The sequence below is a fragment of the Zalophus californianus genome, chromosome 12, assembly GCF_009762305.2.
Source record: "Zalophus californianus isolate mZalCal1 chromosome 12, mZalCal1.pri.v2, whole genome shotgun sequence".
In the NCBI taxonomy this organism is placed as follows: domain Eukaryota; kingdom Metazoa; phylum Chordata; class Mammalia; order Carnivora; family Otariidae; genus Zalophus; species Zalophus californianus.
This window is the reverse complement of record NC_045606.1, coordinates 46,924,048-46,942,393: the sequence shown is the minus strand read 5'-3', so window position 1 is coordinate 46,942,393 and position 18,346 is coordinate 46,924,048. Positions and strand designations below refer to the sequence as shown.

The window sequence follows — 18,346 nt, the reverse complement described above, 5'->3', positions numbered from 1 at the left end:
GATGGTCTCTCTTCCACTGAAGTCTTTCACTGACTAAAGTGAAGTTACCACAAGAGAACTTTGCATACACCAACTGGACATTGACCTGCCCCTCAGCATTTGAACCCGTATACTCTGCCTTCTCACTTGGGTGAACTGTCCATGCCCTCTGTCCTAAGGCAGGCCATCTGCTGTGAACAAGATTGCATTCTTTCTTATCCACTTAAAATGTATCATTCAAGTGGTTTTCTCTTCTTTTAACTTAATTTTTAATTTTTCCTTCTCCACTGGATCATTTTTATCAAAGTGCTCTTTTCTCTCCTTTAGAAAAGTCATCTTGAGTTCACTTCTTATAGTTCAGCTACTGCTCAAATTCTTCGCTTCCATTGCAGCAAATCTGTTTGAATGAGTTGCCTCTTATTTGCTGCTTTTTGTTCCTTCCATTTTATTTTCTCTTAATTCACTCTGGGCTGCTGCCCCAACCACTAAACTGAAACAGTTCTTGACAGGGACATGAATGACTATCTTTTTACTGAATTCAGTGATCAGCTTCTCCTCATTTAACTTGACATTGTGTTGACATTTTGCTTCCATGACCCATTGCTTCTCCTGGTTTTCTTGCTATTTCACTAGATACTCATTCTTAATCTCCTTGCAGATTCTTCATTTTTCCTAACATCTGAACTTCGGAGTATCCCAGAACTCAGTCTTTGGTATCTTCTCTATGTCACTCTCCGTGTGAGACTCAGTTCTAAGGCTTTAAATACCACTTATACGAATAACACTGCAATTCGGTTCTTTAACCTAGATCTTCTCCTGAATTCTACACTCATATATAACTGCTTTATTTTTTAATTAAAAAATCTAATGGAAGTATAGTTGACATACAACATTAAATTAGTTTCAGGTGCACAATGTAGTGATTCAAGAATTATTACATTACGACATGCTCATCACAGTAAGTACATGGCAATATTATTGAACATATTCCCTAAGTTGTACTTTGTACATTTCCTTCCCATTATAACTATTTTCTTAATGGTTATACTTGGATGTCTGATAGAATTCTCATTTATAAATTGCCTAAAACTAAAATTGAGAACTTGCCATCTCAAACCTGTGCCATCTTCAGTGTTCCCCGTTCCTCTTTGTGCAGCTTAATCCCACCAGTTCCTCAAACGGTTTTTCAGTTTCTTTTCTCTTTTCTTTCTTTCTTTCTTTCTTTCTTCTTCTTTCTTTCTTTCTTTCTTTCTTCTTTTTTCTTTCTTTCTTTCTTTCTTTCTTTCTTTCTTTCTTTCTCTTTCTTTCTTTCTTTCTTTCTTTCTTTTTTCTTTTTCTTTCTTTCTTTCTTTCTTTCTTCTTCTTCTTTCTTTTTTCTTTCTTTCTCTTTCTTTCTTCTTTCTTTCTTTCTTTCTTTCTTTCTTTCTTTCTTTCTTTTCTTTCTCTTTCTTTCTTTCTTTCTTTCTTCTTCTTCTTTCTTCTTTCTTTTTCTTTCTTTCTTTCTTTCTTTCTTTCTTCTTTCTTTTTTCTTTCTTTCTTTCTTTCTTTCTTTTCTTTCTTTCTTTCTTTCTTTCTTTCTTTCTTTCTTTCTTCTTTCTTTCTTTCTTTCTTTCTTTTCTTTCTTTCTTCTTTCTTTCTTCTTTTTCCTTCCTTCCTTCCTTCCTCCTTCCTTCCTTCCTTCCTTCTTTCCTTCTTCTTTCCTTCCTTCCTTTCTTTTTCAGTTTCAAACCTTACATCCAATCCATCAGGATATGCTTTTGACTCCACTTTCAAAATAATCCATGTTTCCTACTCTACCACTAACACATTCATACAAAGTCATCAATTCTCTAGTCTGAATTAATATAATAATTTCATAATTATTTCCCTGTTTTAAGCTTTTAAGTCCTCTATAGTCTGTTTTCAAAACAATAGCCAGAGCACTCCTTTTAAAAAACATTTTGACATAATGATAGATTCACAGGAGCTTACAAAAAATATGTATGAGGAGGCCACACATACCAGTTTAAAAATTGCATAACTACAGTTTATAAAATACCATCAAAATCAGAAAATTGATGTTGTAATCCAGAATTTATTCAGATTTCATCAGTTTTACATGAACAGAGTACTTCTTTTATAACTTAAGTCAGATTCAAAGTTTTTCCCAAATGTCATCTTTTCACAACGTCTATTCTTGCTATTTAAAATTGCAAACTATGGGGGTGCCTGGGTGGCTCAGTCATTAAGGGTCTGCCTTCGGCTCAGGTCCTGATCCCAGGGTCCTGGGTTCGAGCCCCACATCGGGCTCCCTGCTCAGCAGGAAGCCTGCTTCTCCCTCTCCCACTCCCCCTGCTTGTGTTCCCTCTCTCGCTGTGTCTCTCTCTGTCAAATAAATAAAATCTTAAAAAAAAAAAATTGCAAACTATGTCCTGCAAGTTGATAATTTTCCTTATCATTTATTATTTTTTCCATAGCAGTTGAAATCTTCTAATATACTACATTTACTTACTATGTGTATTTTCTGTCTTGCACTAGCCTACAAACTACATGAACCAAGAATATTTTCTGCCTTGTGCATTGATATATTCCAAGTACTTGGAACAATGCTTGTTCTAAACTCAATACATGCCTCTCAACTATTTGCAAGAATGACTGAGCAGTCACAACTGGGCCTTTTGTTTTAAGTTATCGTTACACCCAACGTGGGGCTCAAACTCCTGACCCCGAGATCATGAGTTGTGTGCTCTGCCGACTGAGGCAGGCAGGTGTCCCCACAATTGGCCTTTTGTTTCTGCTCTTGATCTCTATTTGTTTCGAAAGACTTGTTCATTCTCCCTAAATTATATAAAATTCTATGTTAATTCATTAATTACTGCTCGTGTGAGTCAAACGTTAACATTTCTTCCTAACTCCACATTCATGAGGTCATGTTGGGGGCTTGATATGGCCTAGGTGGGGGGATGTTTACAACAGGTAAATCAGCAAACACCACAAGTCAGCACTCTGAATTTTCAACAGTTGTTAAATACAATACCAGCACACCACTGAATCATACCAGTCAATTTAGGCACTGATTATAATTCTTTTTTTTTTAAAGATTTTATTTATTTATTTGAGAGAGAGAGTGAGAGATAGAGAGCACGAGAGGGAAGAGGGTCAGAGGGAGAAGCAGACTCCCTGCTGAGCCGGGAGTCCGAGGCACTGATTATAATTCTTAATTGAAATTATGTTTTCAGTATCAATCTTTAGTTATTTTGTAGATGAGTAGCTCCAGTGCAAGTGTTTATTTTCTTAATTTTCTACACAAGAAAATCTGTATAAAATGTTAATTATTTCATGGGTGTCTAGGACAGTGTTCAGCTGGAAGACAAATTACTAGATATGTTGTCTATCGAAGAAATTACTCTTATAAATATTTTATCCAAGGCATTGGACTAGTGTACATATCAAAAAGTTGAGTATAGGTAGATTGAATAAGGGAAAAAATAATAGCAAATGCAGAAAAACGTTTTTAAGCATTGGTTATTTAAGAGTATTATCAGCAAATAATGAATATCAAAAAGAGAAAGGGAATTTTCTTCATAGTCTCACATTAACAATAATTCTGAAATTAAATAGTTGTCTTTCCAGATAAATAGAAACAGTTACTGCAGTGTGTATAACAGTTTTCCCTAAGATATTATGGCCACCATCTTTTCAAGTTAATAATGACCCCAAGAGCTTAGCAGAAACATGTAGAGAGGGAACTTGTACTCAGAACAGCTTAATAGCTTTTTAAAAAAACTCTTCCTAATGTAGCTGTATCTTTAGAATATTCTTGGGATGTTTTTAAAAATCCAGGCGTATAACTTATTTTTAACAATAGTTCCATATTTTTTCAAGCTTTTGTACACAAATACAAGTAGATATGACTATTTCACACAAGTAGATATGAATGTGTTTGACTGACTAGTTCTCCAAATATTTTATTTTATAGCACTGTAGGTGTTTATTTACTGCTGCTGACTACAATTTAAATAGAACACTTTTTATATCACCTGGGGGATTACATTAATAGCAATATCAATTTCTGGATCTTCTCGATTTCTAACATACTATTTTTGGCTATTTTGACCTCAAAATGAGGCTAAATCATTATTTAAATAAAATGCTTTAATAAGGTTTTTTTTTTCCCCCAATAGAAGCCCCCTGAGCAAAAGCCAGCCCAAATATATACTTATTAAAGATGGTATATAATCTTTACAACCAGATGAAATATATATTCATTCAGATTAAAGGCATTGGCAGCCTCTCTGTGTTGTAAGAGCTTTAATTTTTTCCTGGAAACCCAATGTTCTCACTGAAACAGGGACCCATTTTGGAAAATATAGCAGCAAAAATTCTGCTAATTAGTTCTCAGTTTCTTAAAGCTTCTCTTTAAGGATAAGAGTCGTGGTTAATTTAACCTTAGCTGCATATAAGAATCATGTGAGGAGTTATTTATTTATTTATTTATTTATTTATTTATTTATAAAAGATTTTATTTATTTATTGGACAGAGTGAGACACAGCGAGAGAGGGAACACAAGCAGGGGGAGTGGGAGAGGGAGAAGCAGGCTTCCTGCTGAGCAGGGAGCCCAATGCGGGGCTTGATCCCAGGACCCTGGGATCATGACCTGAGCTGAAGGCAGACGCTTAATGGCTGAGCCACCCAGGCGCCCTGTGAGGAGCTTTTGAAATATCCCCATGTCTTGGGGTTCCTGGGTGGCTCAGTTGGTTAAGTGTCTTGATTTTGGCTCAGGTCATGATCTCAGGGTCATGAAATTGAGACCTTGGTGGGGCTCTGTCTCAGGGTAGAGTCAGCTTGAGATTCTGTCTCTCCCTCTGCCCCTCCCTCCACTTGTGCTCTCTCTCTGTTAATAAGTAAAATCTTAAAAAAAAAAAAATCCCCATGTCTGGTGGGGTCCTCTCTAGTGGATTCAGTCATCCTCAGTGTATTTTGAGCCCATCAGTATCTTAAAAGCTACCTGGATGATCCTAAACTGGATCCCAGTTTGAGTACCACTGGGTTGGACACATATTCACTTAGACCAAGATAAAGCTCTTTTGCTAATTTGAAATACTAAATAGCTAAGGGAAACTTTGTCACATTTAACTTTGTACTGAATATTATGTTATGTGCATGTTAATGCTAGCTCGGTATTTAAACTAGAAAGTTTTCTCTTTAAACAGTTGAAGCTACAAACCTTACTTACTACAGGGTGAAAGCAGCCACTGCAAAGATGCTTTTGGTTGAGTGCAGAAAGAGATTTCTAGGCCACAAATATCCTCTGTGATAAGGGGAAGAAACTGTGTTGGGAAGCTTAGATTTTTTTTAACTGTACATATTTTTTTATCTTTATTTTTTTTAAAGATTTTATTTATTTATTTGAGAGAGAGAGAATGAGAGACAGAGAGCACAAGAGGAGAGAGGGTCAGAGGGAGAAGCAGACTCCCCGCTGAGCAGGGAGCCTGATATGGAACTCGATCCCGGGACTCCAGGATCATGACCTGAGCCGAAGGCAGTCGCTTAACCAACTGAGCCACCCAGGTGCCCTACATATTTTTTTTTAAATTAACATGTAATGTATTATTTGTTTCAGAGGTACAGGTCTGTGATTCAACAGTCTTATACAGTTCAGAGCGCTCACCATAGCGCATACGCTCCCCAATGTCCATCACCCAGCCACCCCATCCTTCCCACCCCCCACCACTCCAGCCACCCTCAGTTTGTTTCCTGAGATTAAGAGTATCTTATGGTTTGTCTCCCTCTCTGGTTTCGTCTTGTTTCATTTTTCCCTCCCTTCCCCTATGATCCTCTGCCTTGTTTCTCAAATTCCACATTATCAGTGAGATCATATGATAATTATCTTTCTCTGATTAACTTATTTCGGGAAGCTTAGATTTTGAAGAAAACTTTTGAAGCACTGAGTTGGGAGGACCAAAAGATGACTCTTCCATAGTTCCATGTTGAGATTACAGGCATTGGCAGCCTCTCTCACATTGGCAGAGCTGCATTTTTCCTGGAAACCCACTGTCCTCCCTGAAACAGGGACCCATGGTGCTATTTTGGCAAATAAAGGACTAGATTAATCTACAGGAGGTTATTTGTTATTTATAAAAATGACAAATACACTTTATAAGTTGGATAGTCTTGGTGTTAATGGTGGAATATGATCGTCTTTTCACAGGAGCTAAGACTACTGTTTGGATGTTAAAACTATTGGTCTTGATCTAAAGAATATTTACCTTGGAACAAACGAAAAAAATATTTTCTTGTGAGGCATAATGAGATTGTGTTATTTGCAGAACATTTTTTTTTTTAAGATTTTATTTATTTGACAGAGAGAAACACAGCAAGAGAGGGAACACAAGCAGGGGGAGTGGGAGAGGGAGAAGCAGGCTTCCCCCCGAGCCAGGAGCCCGATGTGGGGCTCGATCCCAGGACCCTGGGATCATGACCTGAGCCAAAGGCAGACACTTAACGACTGAGCCACCCAGGTGCCCCCATTTTTAGGATTTTTTTTCAAATAGTTTTGTCTTTTCTATATACTTTCCCTTTATAATGCAGCACAAGCAATTTTAATATTTATTCTTTAAGATGACTTTTTAAATAATAACTATATGAAATACATATATCATGTAAAAGTTGCATATATTTTAAAGTTTTCAAAAAGAATTGTATATATATTCTAATTCCATTATCAAAAGAAACACAATTCTAAACAAAAACAAAATGCTGTGAGGGTGCCTGGGTGGCTCAGTTGGGTTAAGCGACTGCCTTTGGCTCAGGTCATGATCCTGGAGTCCCAGGATCGAGTCCCTCATTTGGCTCCCTGCTCAGCAGGGAGTCTGCTTCTCCCTCTGACCCTCCCCCATCTCATCTCTCTCATTCTCTCTCTCTCAAATGAATAAATAAAAAATCTTTAAAAAATAAATGAAATAAAATGCTATAAAACACTTTAAAATATCCATATGACCTTTTTGTTTTACTTTTTCTTATATTTCATATATATATATATATATATATATATATATATATACAAGATACTTTTCATCTGTTAATTTAAGTTGGCAAAAAAAGAAATAGAATGTTTCCATGTACTAGAAAAATAGGTAATACAATTTCCTGAGCTAAATTAACAGAAATCATGGACTCCAAAGTAAATGCCGTGGCTCTAATGGTAACTTCCATTTGTTTTGTTTTTGTTTTTGTTTTTTACAAAGTAAAGAAAACAGATTTGGGTCATATACAAAAGCTTGGATCACTACTTGTGTGGTTTTGAATAAGTAATGATTGCTTTAATGTTGATTTCTTCATGTGTTTAATGGAGGAGTTTGAAAAAATCCATATGGTAATTGTGAGTTTTAAATGAAATAATGAGGTACAACATTTAAAAAAAATAAGATACTAGACGTTGCAACCGCTAAAAGAATCTAGCTGTGCAAACTTCAGTTAAGAGTGTTAATCGTACTCAATGCATAAAACAGGTGTAGATTCTAAAAGCGTTATTGTAGGGAGTTCCATGGAAAGTTAGAAGGAAGTCCTGAGAGGTTTCATGAACAAGGTGGCAGGTAAACTATGGCATGCATTATTTTTGAACTTCATTTGACATGGAGGAGAATTCTGGACAAAGAGAACATCACAAGTAAAGGAGGGGCTCTAAAATCATGGATTACGTGACGATGGATATAGAACTGTAAATAAGGGAGTCATTGAAAATAATTAATGGTAGGTAGGTATTTTGACACACCTATCATGCCAAAAGGAGGAGTTTGTGCTTCAATTTAAAGATAACAGGAAACTGTTGAAGAGGGATGATATGTTTGAAGTCATGTTTAGGGTGGAACGAAGGAACAGGAACTTATTGGGCACCAGATACGTTGCTAGACACAGTACTGCAAGGTCCGTTTCATTATTCCTATTTTACATATTGGAAAACTGAGCCACAGAGACATCAAAAAATACACCCAGGGATATTCAGCCAAAAATTCTGGAGCCAGGACTCAAATCTAAAACTCTCTGGCTTTAAATCTTTCCATTACTCCATGAGACCTTTGTAATTAATATGACAAGTGTGTGCTGAGTTTTTTAGAATAAAGAGACAAAAGTCTGTGAAATCACAAAGGAAGTTCTTTCAAGATGTAGCAGACTCCTAGGGAGATGTGAAGTAAGCCAAAAGTGTTTCCTTTTTTTTTGCAACATATTTTTAGGACCCATGAGCTTGATTCTTCTGTTTTCTAAATGTTGCTGAATGTTCTTATGGATTTATTTGTATTTCAGAATTAGTAAAAGGAATTAAATTTTCCTTAATAATCATGTAAAAATTCAAAACATTCCTAACCGTACATTCCTAAAATGTAGCTAGTTTAACTTTCATGGCGTTATATAGTATGTGACTCAGCCAAACATGAGAAGATTCATAGAATGTGAGCACTTTAGGGGGCCTCTAGAATGACTCATACCCTTGAACAGGTGTTAGAAAGACAAGCCATAAATAAGAAATCTACTCTATCAGTCCCCATATGCATTTCTTCTGTCTTTGCATATGAAAAAGGTATTTGCTGAACAAAATGATTCCTCTTTGTTAGGTTCAGTACCCCTTAGTTCTTAGGTGATTCTGTTGGTGATAGAGCTGAGAACCTTAAATAATTCCATGTCTCTGTGGCTATTAATATTAAATTACTTTCTGGTAAGACGGATATGCTAGCCTTGGGCAGTAATTTGTATCTGGTGTTCTTCTCCAAGTCTCCTGACCTATTAGCCAAGCTTTGAAGCATCAGTGCCTCTGGAATCAGGTATTTCATGTCATGACACTCCTTTGCTTTCTAGAAGACCCAATATTTTGTACTAAGCATCTGTCCTGATCCCTTGTCTGAGGATTAAGCCAGCTGTTTGAACCTCGCTGCCCAGCACTTCAGTTGCCATTCTTCTTTGATGCCAGACCTTTGTTTCATTACAGATATATATTACCTGTGAATTGACCTCCCAGTTCACAGCTACCTGCCTGGCTTTCTCAGCATTGCTCAGCCCAGAATCTGTCACTGTGCTCTCGTACTTAAAGCTCCAATATTCACTGAAATATGATTGAGATTCTATCTTTCACTCAGCTACTATCTATTCATCCAGGTGTCACTCCTTGGTATCTCTCTTTTACTAGAGGGTAGGTTAGATTCCGTCATGCATCCTTTCTCCTCTTCACTACCCCAGTGCTACTTGGACAGACATGATCCAGAGCTGACAAAATCAAACAGATAGGAATGTTTTGGTAATAGGTGATAGAAACAAATCCGGAAAAGCAGCTGAATTATAAAATAAGTAAATGACTATTCTCCTTTGAGGGTAGGGAGAACACAACAGCAGGAACTTCACCATCTAGTGCATTTTGGGAATCCGTACAGATATGTAGATTGTTCACATAAGGGAATTCTGGTTAAAGGTTAGGGGCCCCAGGCAGGTATTGGAATCCTTTGGTGTCTCATACCAAAATCGTAACCTATAGAAGATTGGTTGGGTAAGTCAAGTCCTCAGCCTTTGAGAGATTGGGCCCAAGAGAGGTTGTTGGGACAGGAATAGAAGAATAAGATAATGTTCCAGTTTCTAAACTAGATTATGAAGTGGGGATGGGATCATGAATAAACTTTAGATATCAGGATATTAAAAATGGGATTGAGAATTGAAAAAGGAGTAAATTGGGTTAATAGTGATCCATCTAAATGTGAATTAATGCTTCTTAAATTGTCCCAGACCAAGATATCATTGAGACACAGATATTTTGGTCTTAATTTATTAATTTATTCCTCATAGCCTCCCAACTAAGAATATGCTAATATAAACTGACCAAGAAAGCACTAAAAAATGACATGAATAATTTTAAGGACTGTTGCCTTCTCTGGAACATTTATAAGTGATTACTGAATGTGTTTTTTTACTCCTATGGAATCCTGAAATGAAAAGCCTATCTTTAGGCAGTGTCTCTAACATTCTATGGAAGGCCTAGGTATAAGAAAGCGAATTTTCTTCTCCTCCTTCCATTTTATCATGGGGCTCAGATATGGTTAAAATAAACATAGTCTTTGGGATATGTTATTCTAGAGTTTGTGCATCTAGATATGTGTATGTCTATATAGGTATCTACAGAAGGGTCTGCATCTATAAACGTGAAGAAGTAAAAGGTGTTCTGCTAAGTTAGAATAATGCCTTAATCATCGACAAAGAAGGATTCAGGAATAAAAAATCAGCTTCATATCTCTCTTTAATATAGGAACTGGTCTCTAAAGTACTTTACATTTCTGCCAAGGTAAATGTCAAAGCAATTACTCTAATTTGTTGTAATTTAGGAATAGCTCTGATCATTTGAATCACAATATTTATTATGATTTTTTATCCATCTTTTTAATAAATTTGAGTGCTATGCAAAAGTGAAAATGTATGTTTTCTTCCCCAGAGCAGCCTACAATCCAGCAGGAGACAAGGCATAACAAATTAACTCTGATCATAGATAGTATGGAAAGTGCTAGCAAAATATATACTGAAAAAGAAATGTATAGGACACTGTACAGGCTTCAAACATGCTATAGCATACCACACACCCCAAACAATCTCAACAGCAAAAAGAGAAACAACCAAATTAAAAACTAGCCAAAAGACTTGAATAGACATCTCTTCAAAGAAGATACAGAAATGGCCAATAAGCATTTGAAAAAATGTTCAGTAGCATTAGTCATTAGCAAATACCTAATGAAATACAAATAGAAAGCATTTCATGTCCATTAAGATGGCCATAATAAAAGAAAAACTAGAAAATAACAAGAGTGGCAAAGATGTAGAGAAATTGGAATTCACATACATTGCTGGAAGGAACGTGAAATAGTATATAGCCCTGTGAAAAACTGTTTGACAGTGCCTCAAAATGTTAAATGTAGGTTTTCATATGATTTAGCAGTTCTCCACTTAAGGGTTTACCCACGAGCATCAAAACATATATTTGCACAAAATTATGTATACTTGAATGTTCATAGCAGTATTATTCATAATAACCAAAACATGGAAATAACTCAAATGTACATGAGCTAATGAGTGGATAAACAAAAGTGGTATATCCATAAAATGAAATATATTTTTGCTACAAAAGGGAATGAAGTACTAATACATGCTATAACACCTATGGGCCTTGAAGTGAAAGAAGCCGAACAAAGACAAGAAATTATATGATTCCAGTTGTATGGAATGCCCAGAATATGGGAGTTCTTTTTGGGGTGATGGAAATACTCTGGAATTATTTAGTGGGGATATTTGGACAGCAATGTGCATATACTAAAAAAACCCACTGAATCGTATACTTTAAAATGGTTAAATTAATGAATCTATGTTATGTGAATTTTAATGCAATAAAAACAGTCACACCTAACAAAAACTGCAGAATTTGCAACATAAACAAAATTGTATACTCCAAATGAAAGTATAATTTATAAAATATAGGCATGATGCATTGGAGGGACATCTACGAGTTAATTTCCTAACTGATTTGTAAATTAGTATTTTTGGAGCTGGGAAATATTGGGGAAAGGCAGGGAGGATTATATTCATATGCTAGGAAATAATATCCATGCCCCGTTGCCTAATGGAAAGCTAAGAATCTTCTGCTTATTTCCCAGTTTCAGTCTTGTTTTATCACTGTTATTCAAACTTGATTGAATATTTAGATGACTCATCAATATTTATGAGTTATTTTTCTCTAACTTAAATATGTTGTAAGTCTGAGATTGCCTAATCAAATTATATTTTGTTAACTATGAGAGTATTGTTTTAGTAGATTGAATGCATATATTTGTATTCTATTTACATATATTTTTCTAATACTATTTATGTTCTTTCATGACATTATTTCCCATATTAACTAAGAATTCTTTTGTCACAGTCTTGATATGATAAATGTCCTAAAAATATTTCAAAATTGAAAGAGCAATTTAAAAATCTTTTGGTAATATATCTAAACTTTTTTTGGGGGGGGATTTGGAGACTTAAATGGCTTTCTTAAGCACTTCATGAATTGGGCAGCATCCCGTATAGCAAGTAGAGATGCTTCCTAAACCTTGTTTCTTTTTGTTTCCCCCTAAACTTTGTTTCTTAATTGAATTAAGATAAACTTTAGTTTTTTGTGTATATTTAGAAAATTCTAAAAATATCTGCAGAACACTAAAATCTGTACCTTGCCTCTGACTGGGTTCACCATTGAGGCTTAGCTATACATTTTACTGTTCTTATTTGTCCATAGGGTTATTATTAGTTAATGGAGTAAAATATGAAAAATGCACTGCATTAGTTGTGTAGTTCAACAAGGGATGCCTATGTTTTCTTTTTAAACAAAGCTTAGTTCATTCATTTAGATGTTATGTTATCAAAACAACGGGAGAAGATACTACCTATTTATATATTTGCTCTTAATTGATACATAGGTATGATACATAGGTAAATGGCCTTGCCTAATGGTATTTTCTAATACATAGGCAATACACTTGGACAAAACATACTTTTTTCTTTTCCTTTCTTTTTTTGTGTGATTGCTTTTTTCAATCAAATAGCCTTTCAAAAATGATAACATTTTACATGTGCATTTTAAAATTTAATATCTTTGGTGATTATATTTTAATAGGTCCTTGTTTCCGAATTGGGTTATTTTACCACAGTAGGCATATATAAACAGTTTGTGTGTTCTCTATTTCTTTATAGATTCTACAAAGAAATTAAAGGATGTTCTTGAAGAATTCCATGGTAACGGTGTGCTTGCAAAGTATAATCCTGAAGGGGTAAAACTTTTTTTTTCTTTATATTGGTTTCATATATACACTTGGAGGAGGGATTTCTTAATGAGAAGTCCTTGGAAATACATATACCATAAACAAAATGAAATTCATAGTGAAATGCTATTCTGGAAAACACCTAAAATAGTGTACTACCTTTTTCATTCAAAAACCATTTGCTAATGAAAATAATATTTCTGTATTGTGTGCTTGAAAGAGTATAGGTCATCTGTAATATAACCGTCGGTTCTTTTCCTAGACGTTAAATATATTGTAATTCTGAGATTGCTTGGTCAGGTATGATCAGGAAACAGGATGGATGGAAGGGAAGACCAAGTTGTCTGCTGCTCACTCTGTGACCTACAAATTTTAACCCCAAATGAACACTGGTGGGGGGGGGCAGGAGGGTTACTCCTTTTAGAGAATTATTCCCCTGACTACGGGAAGATTCTGTGATGCATATAACTGGTCTGTAATTTTAAAAAGCCAGCTTAGATAAAAAATGAGGAACTTCTTCCCCCTATCTTTTTTAACCTACAACCAGTGAGCCAACAAGTCCCTGAAATTCCTTCCGTATAAAAACTTCTTGTCTTGTTGATGGCTTTTGAACCCTTGGCTTGAATGAGTGTCCATCATTTCCTAATTATTTGTTAAATAACCTTCCTTTTAATGTTAGCTGAGAGATGTTATGTTTTAAATGTATGAGCATCTTAGCTGTGAGTTCTTCTGCAGTTTCACCAAGTGATGGTTTCGTTGTATGGGAATTAAAACAAATGACCCTTTGCAAAAGAAACATTCCCTTGGATGGATTATCTAGTCAGCTAGAGAGATTTGTTTGCTGATTAAAATGTGATTTGTTTTTTGTTATCGTTGTCATTCTGATTTGGTTATTTATAAGAGCACAGTTCTTGGTTATCCTTCAATATTATATTTCTTTGGGATTTATAGAATTTACATATTAGTGAAAACCAAATCTCCAATTCTAACCTTAAAACATCCATATTGTTTTATAATTTCCTTCCAGTATTTCTAATAGCTACTTTTCATGCTGTATTTTCTTATTCTGTCTATATTCTGATATATTAACGTACCTTGTAAAAGTCTTTAACCTAAGATTTATTTTCTTTTTCAAGGAAAGTTAGTATTTAGAGCCTACAAATAACGGGGAAAATAAAGCAATTTAAAGCCATTCCCATTTTCCTATATCAGGAACAAAAGCAGATATCCAGCCTACATTTCCCTCATATTTAATTTTCCTAGATACCACAGTGTGAAAGAAAAAAATTTGCCAGATAAATTTGTAGAACCGAAAATCTCAAAGACCAGGAAAGCAGAGTGGGAAAGCTAAAGATGACAACTCTGTGGAATTGCTATAAGACCCAAAAATGTCATTAATATTTACATTCCAAACCAATACTTGAAAACGTGCATGTTTTCTAATCTATCTACAGGGATAAAACCAGTTTTTTTTTTTCTCCCTGAGGATAGCTGCTGGCTATAAATTCAGTTGGAATGTGATCTTGTTTGCAAAGTAGCCTTTTTGCTTCAATGATTTCTTATTTAAAAGACTCTCAAGACTTGGTCTTACTGATATTATATATTTCATGAGGATTATCAGTCACTGTATATTGGATTTATTGAGGTAATTACTAGATTCATTCGTAGACACACATATGATGTCAGCCTTTTCAATAATGTAATAACTCTCCATAAATGCACAGATCTGCTCTTGAAATGCATTATTAAAATAATGAACAGTTGAAAAACAAAAAAGTCAGATCTCATCATGACCCCACACTAATTCTAATTTAAGAGTGAAACCACTCTCTAATTTAACAGATAGGTCTTTTCCCTTTAGGAGGAAAAAAAAAAGCCCCAAAAAGCAATGAAAGCTTATATGACTCTTAAACACTAGTATGTATTTTACAAAAGCTGATAGGAAGTAATTAGGGATATTCAGTGTTGAGAAAGAAATCTTTAATGCCTTGAGGTTCTCTTCAGTACATGACTTCAGTTTATAAAAGGTTACTCTAACAGTATGACAGAATTCATACTGTCCATTCACATGGGAAATTATCACACTCTATTGACTGGTCAGGTTAATCCTAAATTTGTTGGCAGAGGTGACTACTCAACTGATGTCATTTTATGCACTACTTTTAGAATAAATAATCCTTTGTTTTCTAAAATAAATATTGCATGTATCATCCATATAAACGTACTTGCAAAGAAACAAAGAAAGAACAGGCCAAATATCTCCTCTTACAAAGTAAACCTCCTTAAACCTTAGGTGCATTGTATTTCTTATCATTTACTTGAATTACTGCTTTCTAAAAGGTCTCTGTGTAAAAACTTAATACAATGAATATGTGACCTGTGGTCTATTTTAAAGGAGAAGAAATGTTAAGTGCATTGTACAGATGAGTCGTTTATTTTTAATTTGTATTTCTTAAAGATCATTTAAAAATCTTTCTTTGAAAAAAAGAATCAAAAAATATAAATCTAAACAATGGCTTTAAAGATTCACCAAGAATAAAAACTTTAAGAAGGTCTGGAGATTCCCAAACGGAAGATTATAAAGATTATAGATTATAAAGTTTATAAGATTATAAAGTTTTTAAATGAAGAAAGTCACTGTAGGAAAAGTAAAATGACCTTTCCAAGATTAACCAGCTAGTTTCATGACAAGAGCCATGATTAAAACCTAATTGTCTGGAATCCCAGTTTAAGAATAATGCCCTTTTCTCTTCACTTCATTGACTGGGCCATGGAATGAAAGGCAAGGCGTGGGAGATGAGAGTAAAGGGAAGAGAAAGGTATTTCACATACACTGAATGGCATTTCTTATGTAATGAGTATGGCATTTTCCAGTGCATATAATTACTAACTCATGTCCAGCAAGGTAAGAGATTCTTACTCATCTCCAGCTAATCCTACATGAATGATACAATATTAAGAGCATGATTATAACTAGTTTGTAGTAGCCATCCAGTCTTGGTGAGATGGTTCACAGTAAAATATAGTCAGGAAATCTCAGAGATAAATGATTCATAAAGTAATTAAATTTGATCATATGAGAAAGAACCAGTTTGGCATTGCATTTTATATATGTAAAATATGTATAGTATATTATAGTATAAGTAAATATATATGTTAATGTGATAATATTAATTATTTAATATTAATATTAATACAGAAATATATTGATATAATATAATAATTTTTATATATATATATATATATATTTCCCCCCTGGATTTCAAATTCAATTCTAAATTGTTCCATTGATATCTAAAGACATGGAAAGAAATTAAGCAGTGTTATAAGTATGGGAAGATCTTTATCTTTAAAGGCATAGTAATGGGCCACGCATGTTATTCTCAAAGATGGAAGCATTAGGAGGGGGAAATAAAGATTAATAATCTAATATAGATTCATATATACTGTTGTGTTTTCATAGTCTTCTCTGGAAGGTTTTAATTATCTTATATGTGTTATTCATTATATTTATCTCCTATTAGAACTGTGTGCTGATTACACTCCCAAATTGATCTAGTAAATCATTCTCAAGTTTTAGCTTGTATCAGAATTACCTGGGGGTCTCCTTAAAACACAGATTGCTGCCTGCTCTCCTGCCCTGTCCTTAGTTTCTGTATTTCTAGGGTGAGGCTCAAAAATGTATATTTCTATCAGTTTCACAGTTGATGATAATGATACTGTTTCAGGACCACATTCTGAGATCCATGGGTCTGGGGTATGTTTTAAAATCATTCTGTAAAATTGACCTTTTAATTAAGTTATCAGCAGTATGAGATAATGAGTATAAATTATCTTACATTAACACCTGTATTCTTTCTTTCCTTGCATTCACAGAAACAAGACATTCTTAACCAAGTAAGACATTTTCTTTTCTATTAAAATCTGTCTTTTCTTTCTTTATTCTGATGTGAGCTATGAATTTCTCATCCATATCACTGACCTGTACTTCTGTACCATTAAGATTTGTGTAATATGCAAGGCTATATGTAATCCTTATAAAGTTATAACTGACTGATACTTGTTCAAATCAAAGTCTCAAATGGAGAAGTTAATACCTTAATGTAATCAAAGAGGGTCTAGAGGGTGGGCTATAGTTTTGTAGACCCTTGAATTTAATTTTCTAATTTCACCAAAACATGATCAGACTCCAGTAAAATAATTCATTTAATGAAAGTCTTAATTTATTAATTTACAATAGGAGGTTTATAATTGCATGTAGATGCAATTGAAAGGGATTTCTTTGTGGGGAAGATTAGGCATATCTAGTGCTATTAGAATCTGTGAGGGAACTAGAACTGAAAAGCCATTGATCTTTGCCTTTCTGAGAAAAAGAATAACCCATCTGTTGCTTCAGTCACTCTCAGCCCAGTTTCTAAAGCAAGTTTAGAAACTTCAGCCCAGTTTCTAAAGCAAGTTTTGGGTCCATAGTTCAGCAGGGTGCATAGAATTACAACACATTTTGGGGATCTCTGAATGGATTTTTCTATCATACTAGGAATATGTCTTATCAAAATGCATGAGATACTTAAAACCATAATAATGTCTCCCCAGGACAGTAATGGGTATGTACTAGCTTTTTATTCACAAGTGTCCCTATGGCTTCAATGACAGCAAACACTGTGATCTCGTACTCAACATGTTACAGTACAGTTGGTTACACCAGAATGATCTTGATTGGCTTAGATACAGCTCCTACCTATTATAGTCTCCTAGGATGAGGCAAGGCTGAAGTGGCAACCCATTGACTGTTAGGACTTTTACTAGTCTCTTTCAGAGGATGACACTTCCTTGATCTTACCCCGACCTCTGTGGAAACCTACCAAATCCCCCAAAGACAGACTACGTGGGCTTTATGGTTTTAGGAGACAACTCTTCAGAGTAAAATGGCTGCTTCAATGCAGCAGGATTTAGCTATTAAGAGATATTTATTGAACACCTTGGTCAACAAACACTCCTTTCTGCACAACCTGCATTCCTACTAGAGGCTGTCTGAAAACTGGTGTCAATATTAGCCCTGCCTTTTCTCGGGGTCAGCAGAATGAGTTTCTTCCTTTTCCTTGCTCAGTCTCTGTTCCATATGGAGATGTTTAGTAGGCATGCAATTTCAGCTGCAGAATAGAAGGAACAGGGAAAGCTGAGGTCAGCCAAAGTGGGGGTTGGGGGGAGAAGGGCATGTGTATTTATTGCTCTGTGGTGTTCTTGGTCTATCAGTGTTCTGTGAGTGTAGGATTTTCTCTTTACATTTCCTGTTAGTAGATGATCCTTGGCCCAAGGCTGAATTAATTTCATAGTTCCCTGGGCTTCCCTTATCTTTGTACTTGGTACTCTGCACTGTAGATTCTGCTAATGTGTATAACCTTTACATTTAGACAACTGAGTTGCTTCATTCCCTTAATAAGAAACCTGGGAATTCATAACCTACGTTTGGTAGTGCTGCTGCCTAATGTAATATTTTAAGTGTCTTTAACAAGGATATTTACACTGATATAATTATTAGCAAAGATATAAACACCATTTTATTGTA

General features: G+C 34.9%; 1 protein-coding gene across 9 annotated transcripts in view; it reads left to right on the top strand.

Moving 5' to 3' along the window:
- The window catches only part of DGKB (diacylglycerol kinase beta), a 714,841-nt gene that overhangs the window by 140,141 nt on the left and 556,354 nt on the right, over positions 1 to 18,346 (top strand). For 6 of the 9 annotated variants that reach the window (XM_027574762.2, XM_027574758.2, XM_027574764.2 and 3 more), the window contains exons 3-4: positions 12,713 to 12,789; positions 16,657 to 16,677. In XM_027574762.2, the coding sequence (XP_027430563.1) occupies positions 12,713 to 12,789; positions 16,657 to 16,677 (98 nt within the window). The remainder of the gene's footprint in view (positions 1 to 12,712; positions 12,790 to 16,656; positions 16,678 to 18,346) is intronic. The other 3 variants (XM_027574763.2, XM_027574760.2, XM_027574759.2) reach the window with 1 other exon arrangement.